Source organism: Gracilinanus agilis, chromosome 2 (assembly GCF_016433145.1).
Source record: "Gracilinanus agilis isolate LMUSP501 chromosome 2, AgileGrace, whole genome shotgun sequence".
Taxonomy (NCBI): domain Eukaryota; kingdom Metazoa; phylum Chordata; class Mammalia; order Didelphimorphia; family Didelphidae; genus Gracilinanus; species Gracilinanus agilis.
The window spans coordinates 612,171,808-612,182,271 of record NC_058131.1 but is presented as its reverse complement, the minus strand read 5'-3'; the positions used below and the strand labels follow the sequence as shown (position 1 = coordinate 612,182,271).

The 10,464-nt window shown below is 41.7% G+C and overlaps 1 protein-coding gene across 1 annotated transcript in view; it reads left to right on the top strand.

The window, feature by feature from the left end:
* The first annotated feature begins 3,246 nt into the window (after nucleotides 1-3,246).
* The window catches only part of FBXW4 (F-box and WD repeat domain containing 4), a 127,117-nt gene continuing 119,899 nt past the window's right edge, over nucleotides 3,247-10,464 (top strand). Inside the window, exon 1 of the mRNA XM_044665506.1 lies at nucleotides 3,247-3,584. Coding sequence (XP_044521441.1) covers nucleotides 3,247-3,584 — 338 coding nt within the window. The remainder of the gene's footprint in view (nucleotides 3,585-10,464) is intronic.

Here is a 10,464-nt window from a genome sequence, read left to right as displayed (position 1 = left end):
ATACCTTTCATGTCCATGGAATTCTAAAATAAAAATAAGCTCAATGTTTAGAGTTTAATTAATTAGTTTTGAAAGTTGCAAAATGATTGTTATATAAGATTATCAAGAACTTTTTTTACAGCACTTTTTTGCTGACTATAGAGCACTTTTCCTATATTGTCTAATTTAATTCTCACAATTTGGTTGTGATATATGGAGATTATCATTCCCATTTTAAAAATGAAGAAACTTAAGCTCTGAGGGGTTAAGTGATTTGTTCAAGTTTTGTTTCTATTTTGTTGGGGGAGCTGGAAGGTGAATCAAAGTTTTCTGAGCCTAGAGCTAGTTTTCTTTTTCTTTCACTCTCATTAAATTTACTGCAGTCTAGAATTTTGGGGAGGAAGATAAGGAAGGACTGACAGACAGGGAGAGATGGAGGGAGAGAGAGGGTTGAGAGGGACAGATAGACAGCAAGAGAGAGAATTGATCATCTTTGAGATGTTTTGAGGCTAAAGTACTTTTTTCAAGATATTAATATTAATCTAATATTAATTAATTAATTAGTTAACTTTCACCAACGGTATAACTGTTTTGAGGAAATTCCCTGTGTAGAAGTTGATTTATTTTTGTTACAACCTCTTTAGCCATATTATTTTCTCCAACCTTCCATCCCCTAAAAAAAAGCAAAAGAAAACCCTTTTTTTGGAGGAGGGAACAAACTTTTCTCAGCTTGATTTAAACCCGAGATTTTTGGAGGGAAAAATTCATGGCGAAATTTCTTAGGTATTTCTTTGAGGCAAGACAAACTTTTCAAGGCTTTGAGGGACTAAGCCACAGCACCTTCTCATTGCATATTACAGTGCTGTCTATAGAATACTTTTGGACTTGAAATACATTAACAGAACCCATAAATGTTCATCTGGTTGTAAAGGAAAGGACTGGGAAGGAAAGCAGGGCAATTTTGATACAAAATAGACATTACGTCTTTTTTTACTGTGAGAAATTGTTCTCTGTATGTATTTTTGATTCCTATACCAATTTTGTACTTTGTTAAAGGGAAAATATTGCTTGTATTGACATTTTCTTGTAGTCTCTTTTCATATCTTTCAGCACACAATTGCCCTTCCTTGGAAAAATCATGAAATTTCCCATTCTAATCTAAAAGGTTTACTATTTTTTTTTTTTGGCTTTGTAGGAACAAGACAGGAAAATTCTGATTTTTTAAAATGATGGCCATTTCCCTCTAAAGATAAGTGGCATGGATCCCTGGAATTTAGGACCCTATCTTCTTCTTCTTTTTTTAAACCCTTAACTTCTGTGTATTGGTTCCTAAGTAGAAGAGTGGTAAGGGTGGGCAATGGGGGTCAAGTGACTTGCCCAGGGTCACACAGCTGGGAAGTGTCTTAGGCCCAATTTGAACCTAGGACCTCCCATCTCTAGGCCTGGTTTTCAATCCACTGAGCTACCCAGCTGCCCCCCTATATTCTTCTAATCATGACTTGGTGAGCTAGACTGGATATACTTCCTACGCCACTAATTCTAGCACAATAAGAAATGTGCTGCTCTGCATTATTGCATGAAAAGCCATTATAATAATAATAAAACATTGTGGAAATATGAACATATTTAACATGAGTATATATCTTAATATATCTCTTTGCCTCAGTTTGAAGGGATCCTATCTCCAAAGCTTTGTAATTATATGTCAGATTTCTTTACAAGTCTCCAAGGGTTTATTTAAATTCTTTGGTTGTACTGAAATTTTGTTGTATTGAATATTGTCTTAAATAAAGAGGCAATCTTCTGGGCTGGGGTTTTGTATAACCATTTCTAATGCAAAAGGGATTTGTTGTAAAGGTATTTGTTATAATGGAATTTGACCTATGATGATTATTTGGAATTTTCTTGGAGGAGTTCAAAGCATTTTGCAGGGATCATCTAGTTTATCCTCCCAAAGTAAGGAAGAGGCAGGTATTATTTTCACCATAGATTGAGGACACTGAAAGGCTAAAGTTTTTGTTTAGGTTTTTTTTCCCCACCTCCAAGATCAAAAACTGAGCCTGTGACACTGCCAGATTCCAAGTCTGTACTCTGACTAGCTGCCTAATAACATGCCATGATAGAAATGTGGCTGTTTTACCAAGTTAACCTTTCTGGGAGCATCAGCATTTTTAGATATACGATAACTATGATGCAGCTGATTCCAATTTTATGGAAAACCAAAAAAGCAGATAATACCAACCCTTTCAAAAATCTGGGATTGTTGTATAATTTTTTTTAAGCACCTAATCAAATGTATGATCTTTAGTCCTAATTCACTCACCTCCTTTATATGACCTCGGTAAATTTCTTGGTTTTGCCCTAATTTTGTTGTCAGTGGGGTATGGAGAAGATTCTGGATCACTGAGCAGCATGCCTCTGAAAAATTCTGATCTCTGTATTCCTAGGCCTTTTCTCTGCAGGATCCCACCCAAAACAAGCCTATTTAGGAACCTTTGCAGATGAAGATAACGTGTACCAGATGTGAAAATTCTGCCCAGAGGATTAATTTAATTCATTAAATTTAAAAAATGCCCTTTTTGTGAGGCCAATGTCCTGTACTAGGGTTGTAGGGGATACCAAGGTAAATGAACATGATAGTCGCTGTCCTCAAGGAGCTTACAGCTGGGGGAGTAGGAATATCGAAAACACCAGAAACTGTCAGAGCAGTGTGAGAACTTGGGTGACCACAGGGCAGACTAACCCCCTGGGGCTTCAGTCTTAGGGTAGAAGTGGAATGGATGTGTCTCCCCACTTGTTCCCACTCCCCCTGTCCCGAGACACACACATCAGAAGGTCACCTCCATGGGCGATTGAGGGGCCAGGGGTCATACTGGGGGGGGGCGTCCTTCCTAGGAAGGTGTCCATGGGTGGGGGTAGGGGGTGGAGTTTGCACCTGGGCAGGGCCTTGCCTATCGGGGCCCAGTCCCCGCCCTCTGGTTAAGGGCCCGGAGTCCCAGGGCTGGGGGGTGGGGGGGGCGGTGATTGACAGGCGGCGGCGGCGGCGGCGGCGACGGCGGCGGCGACGGCGGCGACGGCGGCGGCGGCTACGGCCCGGGCTCTAGCTGGCCCATGTGACTCGGGCCAGGATGGCTTCGCCTTCCCCTTCCCCCCGCGGCGGCCGCGGCTCGGCCTCGGGCTCCGTCTCGGGCTCTGGCTCCGTGTGAGCGGCGGCGGCGGCGGCGGCGGCGGCGGCGGCGGGTCGGCCGGGCCCTGGGCTCTGGCCTCATGGGGAGGAGGGGCAGCCCGGGCCCCCACGGCGAGGCGGCGGACGCCGACACGGACGCGGAGGCCGAGGCGGGGCAGGCGGCAGCTGGGGCCGGGGCCGGGGCGGAGGAGGCGGAGGAGGTAGAGGCCTGGCCTCCCGGGGCCGGCCCGGGGCCGCCGCTGTGGCGCCTGCCGGAGGAGCTGCTGCTGCTCATCTGCTCCTACCTGGACTCGCAGGCCCTGGGCCGCCTGGGCCAGGTGTCCCGCCGCCTGCAGCGCTTCACCAGCCGCGACCTGCTTTGGCGCCCCATCGCTCGGGCCTGCCTCAACTCCGGCTTCACTCGGCACGGCACCGACCTGTAAGCGCGCCCACCCCGTCCCGCCTGGCCTCGGGCCCGGGCCCGGGGAAAGAGCGGGGACGCGGGGCCTAGTCTGGCGGCGTCCTCCTTGCTCGGTTCGGCGGGGGGTGGTGGTAGGATGTGGTCGCTAGGGAGCCACCTGGGCCAGGCCCCGCTGTCCTCCTTGGTGTATCTGTCATTCCCCGAAATTCAGAGCCCCAGAAATAGCCTCCCACTGTGAACCCCCCTTTCAGCACCCTAGATTTACCCTTCCCCCACTAGCCTCATCAGGGAGCCCCTTCTCAAAACAACCCGCTCTGGGAACGTTTCAAACATGCCCCAAGACTTCTGAAAACATTCCCCTGAGAATTCCCTCATCCACCCTTCAGGAACCATTTAAATTATTTTCCTCTGACAGTCCCTCCAAATAACCCATTCTTTGAGACCCTATTCAAAATATGTTTCCCAGATGAGGAGGACAACAACAATAGCATTTATGTAGTTATTTAAGGTTTACAAAGTGCCCTACTAATGTCATTCAGGTTTATCTTCACTACAACTAGGGATGTAGGTGGTGGTATCACCGTTTTACAGATGAGGAAAGAGGTTAGTTAAATGACTTACCCAGGGTTACAGATCTACCCACAATGCACCATCATTTTAAATGTAATTAAACTAAGTTCCTCCTAAATAACTGCCTCTTTTAAATGTGGACCTCCCCCCCCCCCCCAAATAATCCTTTGTGAGATGATTTTCAACATAGTCCTCTGAGGTTACTTCAAAACTTTCCTTTTTTAGATTATCTCTCTGGTCGCTTAGGACCCACTCTCAGAGAGATCCTCTCATTGCCAATTCTAGCATTTGGGGCCCAATGCTTCCCTCATTGTGTGTGTTTTAAAGTGACACTTGGGTCTTAAGCAGGGACTAGCCGAATAGACTAGCTCTGAATGTGGTACTAACCCCCTCCCCCCCTTTGACTCTTACAAATTGTGGTAGGGTTTCAGGCAAAGTATCTGTGTTGTTATTTCTTAGTATTACAAATTTAATTGTGGATTAAGAAAGAACCCTTAATGATTTTCACAACCAGGGAGCATTTAATCACATGTGGAGAAATGGCTTTCAGGAGGGCTGTGCCCTGGGAATTTGGACCCTAAGTTTTCCAGAGCTATCTTACTTTGCCTTCTGGTCCCAGGCATAGGCAAAGCTGCTAGAAATTTGGAGGAGAAAATTTATTTTTGAACCATACTTATGTACCAAACAGGACACAGGAAGGTGAATGGGATGCCTGCTTGTGGCCTAGGACTGGTTATGTATGTATATATACATGTGCTACATAAGAGATGTTCATTGCAATTTTGTCTATCAGGAGGAAAGGGCAGAAGGAATGGAATTCTGAGACCTATAATTGGAAAAAGTGTTGCCTAGATATACATGGACTAAATGGTACTGAAAATGGAGATGTATGTTCTTTTCAGTTGGGCTGGTCAAATTGGAGGGGAGGGTCACTTTGAAATTGCCCCTTAACTCACATAACTAAAACATTTCTTTGAGAATACCCATAAGAAAAGTTGACTAAAATGATTCGAACCCAACCAAAGGAAAGGGTTGACTCTACTATAAGGGAGTTAATTGATAACTTGAAAATGCTAAGTTTATTTTTCTTACTCAATGTACTTCTGAAAGGGAGAGTACTAATATACTATAGGTATTGTGAAAGGCAAATAAACTTTGCCAATATTAAAGTGCTATAGTTTATTCAGTCCAACAGATGCCTACTATGTGCCTGACACTTTGCTAGAGTCTGGGCATCGATTATGTCTATATTATTTATTAGCTGGGTCCTGTGACCTATTGTGAAGTATCTCTGGCATCCCAGGGAAGTTGTATTAATATAGCATTTGATCAAGAGCAAGGTCAGTGCTCCTTTCTAGGCTGAGGGGAAAAGACATATATGCTACAACAGGTGGGGAAAGTTTTTTTTTTGTCAGTGTGGTCTGTTTCTGGACAGCTGCTGAAGGGATGATAAGCTGCTAGAGGTGGTTATCTTGTTTGGAGAGAAAAGGCTTGTGGTTTTCCCTGAGTTTTTCAGTATGCAGTGAGAATCATACCTCTGTGAAGATAAAGTGTGACAGCTGGTTTATACATTGAGTCATTTTTCTCTTGAAGACTGAACAAGTGAATAACTTTTAATGGCAGGAAACCAAAACTTTCAGTCTTGTTGAATTTGATAACTTTTAAGTGTCTTGTCTCTTCTTGTTAGCCTTTCAGGTGAAGTTGAGAATTGGGAATGTTTCTAGAAGGTGGGAAGAGGGAAGTTGTCAAGATGCTTAATTTCTCACTTGTCATGATTCTTTAACTGGGATACATGGAGTAACTTCAAATGCTGACGTGGTATCTGTGAGCCAGAGCCCTCAACTTAAGGTACCCTGTTTCTAAGCCCCAAGGAAACACAAAGGAATCTGGTTTACTGACCTTCCGGCCCAGGGTAAAGTAGGTGTTTGGTTGTTCTAACTGATCATGGATCTGCTGATTAAGATGAACTGCTCTGACTCCTTTTGATTTGTTAATGGCCTTACTATTGTGCTTAGAGGCATTTTGGGCACTAAAAAAAAACAAAACCCAAAACTGAAACAAATAATTTGCCTCCTTTTGGGCCTCTTACCCAAACAGTGAAAATTGTTGGTCATACATCCCTCATAATATGTGGATTTTGTTCCCTGGTGAACACTGAAAGTTTGCCCACTAGCTTGAAATTGTCCTTTTTTGATGGTATTATGAAACTTTGGGAAATAGAAATATTTTGAATACAATAATCAAAGCTAAGGAAATGTTTCTTATGAGCAGCTTTTTAAGTTTTCCCTGAGGAATTTGGGAAATCAATCTGGTTTTAGTGCATGAGAACCAGAAATTGAAACTTAACCAGAGTTCATAATAGGGGACCAAGGAAACAGGTGGAAGAACAAAATTTGTATATGGAAATACCAAAAAGCTAATAATCTAGATTGGGATTTTAAATTAGTCAATATATCTTCATTTTAGGATACTTTAGAAACTGCTGGGGCAGTCTTCCAAGACAGGTATGATAGAACTGAGTAAAAATGTAGAGTGGAGAATAGGTTTGTTACTAGGCAATGGTTGTGCTATAAAATACCAAAAACATCAATGAAATATTAAAAAAAAATGTAACTGCTGGGTAGTAAGGATTACTAAACTGTATTTAACTGGAGTGCTCATTAATTCATTCATTCCTGCACCCAGACTGAATGTGTGGACCTCTTTGTGACTGAGGTATCCATTTCAGTGATGATTAACGTTTAGAGTGAAGAGATAGACACAGATAAGCATTGTGTGTTTGTTTGTTTTTTAAAATAATTGAACCTAAGAGCAATTAAAAAAAACCCCAGCACAAAGTTCCTATCTCAAAATACAGAAGACCGCTGGCTGCTTAAATTTTAAATCTAACCAGTGATTCCCAGATAAGTCACCATACTTCTATGATCTGGGCACTTTTCGACTTTACCCCTCTGAAAGAGGGCCAGTTCAACTAAAGAGTTGGTATATTGTCTTTTTTTTTTTTTTTTTTTGTAAAGTTCTCATTTAATGGTTTCTGTGAGTTAATAAAAGCAAAGTTCGGTTTACATGCTTAAAATAAATAAAACTATACACCTGTGAAAGCAGGAAACAGCCCAGTGAGGCAAGTACCTCCAAAAGCAAATGAGGTTTGGAAGGAGGCCTTTTTTAAAATTCTGAGGGAAAAAACCCTCCTTAAGGCTTCTCCAATTATGGAAAGCCTGAACTTTAGAAAACGTTTCCTTACTTTCAGGATAATAGCAGTAAATTGAAACCTTTAAACCCCACAAAAATGAGTTAACCTTACATATTGGTGGATTTTTAGTCGAAAGAAAGACTTTAGGTGGGGAGTATGATGACTGTCTTTAAGTGTTTGAAAGGCTGTCATGTGGAAGAAGGATTAAACTTGTTCTGCTTGGCCCCAGAGGGCAGAACTAGGAGCAGTGGTTTCCAGAAAGGTAAATTTCAGCTCAATGTAAGGAAAAACTTCCTAACAATTAGAGCTGTCCAAAAGTGGAACAGACTGCCTCAGGAGATGGTGGTTTCCTCTTTACTAGAGTTTTTCAAATCAAGGTTGATGACCACTTGTCAAGGGATTTCTTGATCAGGCAAAGGTTAGAGTAGATGCTTTCTGAGGTTTCCATAGCTTTCCAACTATGATTTTTTGAAGAGGATGGGGACAGTTATCTTTTTTCTCCAGCTTAAAAAAAATTCCTTGCCTTTTATCATAGAATCAATCATGTGTATTGGTTCCAAGGCAAAAGAGTCACATGGGGTAGGCCAGTGATGGGCAACCTTTTGTGCTTGGTGTGTGAAAATTCGCCAAAAAACCAAGCATAACTTGGGTGGTGTGTCACTTTGAGAAAAAAACCCATAATTTTGTGATATTTATAGTTTAAATAAAAATGTATAATTGTAATATATAACTATATTTAATAAACCAAAATAGGTAAATTAACATAGTTAGAATTGTCACCTATAGTGCACAGTGTCTACATTACAGCAAATATTTCATACCCAGCATGCAGCCCTATATTTCTCTGCATGTGGTCACATGACATCGAAAATGGCTACGTGTGTCAGTGCTGACACGTGTGCCATAGGTTTGCCATCAGGGGACTAGGTGATTGGGCTTAAGCGAATTGCCCGGGGACATATAGTTAGGAAATATCTGAGACCAGATGAACCCAGGGCCTTCCATCTCTAAGCCTGGCTCTCTCTGCTGAGTTACCTACTTGCCCCTGTCCATCTTTTGTCCCCAATATCTAAATCCCAGCTATTAAAAAAATTCCTCTCCATCTTCAGTTTATTTTTTGAATACTGTTAATCTTGGCTCAAGATGGTAGTTTTGTTATTGAGATCCTAGTAAGAATAGGTTTATGAGGAAATGTCTGGAATAAGGAAAAATTGAGTGTTCATTATGTAGAAACATTTACCTTGTGTTCCTCCTTCTTTGCTATCTCATACCATTTACATTTAAAAACAGGTAACTCAGAAAATGAATTGGCTTTTGATTCAGAATAATAACCCTTGATCTGGGGTGAAGCCAAAAGAGGTGTGTACACAAGTAGATTATTCTTGAAACTAGACTTTCATAAAAGTTTGGGAAATTTAAGAGAATGAAGTTCTCACTTTTTTAGAGCTAGGGAGAAGATAGGAGGTTAAATTTTGAAGGAAAAATATTCCCATATAAATAAGATGTTTTGACAAGACTTAACACCCCCCCAATACATTTTAACACAATAGAATCAACCAGCCAGCCAAAGAATAAACTTGTTTAATGGATAATAGATTTTTCCCTGTATTTCAGAATTTGCCTAGGAGTATGTCGCCTGTTAGAAGATTGAATTCTTAGTGGATCCAAAGTTTTGGTTCAATTCCAAGTTGAAGAAGACTCTTTCTCATGACCAGACCTGTCTAGTTGTAAGCATTATTAGTTTAGATTCAATTCCGACTTCAGGTCAATAAAAATATCATTAGTTAGACACACTGAATAACAAACAGCAGGGCTCCTTCCTCTCCAAGACAGCCAGCTCCCTTCTAGATGACCAGCAACCATCTCCAAACAAACAGAAGCCTACCTGAATAAAGAGTTTATCTTTTGAAAAATGTTTGACCAACCTTGTCTTAGCTTACAAGTCAGTGCCACATTTCATCTGACTTGTTTTTAGGCTGTTCACTTTGCCCTTCCCGAAAGGCCAGGCCACCCAATTGGTCTCAGTGCCTGTCCTTCTTAAATCTACAATTAATTGCCAGCACATTCCTTCTCTTTCTTTTTCTTCCTTTTCCCTTTCTTTCTTTCTTTTCTTTTTTTGGTATTTGACATGAGTTCAGACTACTGAGAAAGGTGACAACTGTGAAATGAAGACAAGGCTGGGAGACACCTTAAAAAATACAAGAGACAGCACCTAAATGACAAGAGCAGACTGCCAGGCACTTTCAAAACATCACTGCTGTCTGTTGACTTTCCATTCTTTGTCCATAGCACAAAATTGGAGGTCAAAGAATCATAGGAGTTAGAGATGGAAAAGACATTTGGGGTCACCTAGTTCATCCCTCCTCCTTTCTTTGCCCCTGATTCAGAATCTTTCCTTACATTATATTTTCTCCTCTAGCTCTTGTACAGTTTTCACGGTCTTCACTCAACTCTGGCTATTGCCTTTGGGAAATGATGCAGGAGGTTCTGTTCGATTTCTGTCTAGCATAGAGAGAAATTGCCTCTACCCACAGTTGACACTCTTGAACCTCTTTGTTGGTGGTCTTTGCTGTGGGGTTGAGGGCTAACTGGATGTCTTGCTTTTCTCCACTGACTGGTTAGAGACTGAAGAGTATTCTCTGGTTGGTTTTAGGTATCTATATATGTTCGAGAGTAAGTGGATGAAGAGATATGATATAGAAGTACTATTTACTTTGAGACTTTTGTTCTCCTGCCATCTGAAAAGCAAGAGGTTGGAAGTGAAGAGAATGACATTGAATCTCACTTTGCTAAATAGTAACCAATTAGGAATCTTGGTTCGAAAACCTAGCAAATGTTACTCTGACCACTAATTGTTAGCAAGAGATATATGCTGTCCTGTCAGGTTAGAAATAGAGTGAGACAGATGCTTTCTGTCCGAAAGTGTAAGCTGGGAAAAAAGAACGAGAACTCAGACTGAAAACAGATTTTTTGGGACTGAGGGATGGTGTTGCTTCTGGGGACTGAATTGCCAATAGCTCCCTGACATCAGGGCTAATGGTCACTGATTATAATGTTCTTGGAAGGAGTCTGGGGTTGGTCTCTTATAGTGGTAGCATAGAAGGATACTTCCCCCTCCACTCTTAAGCAGCTGGT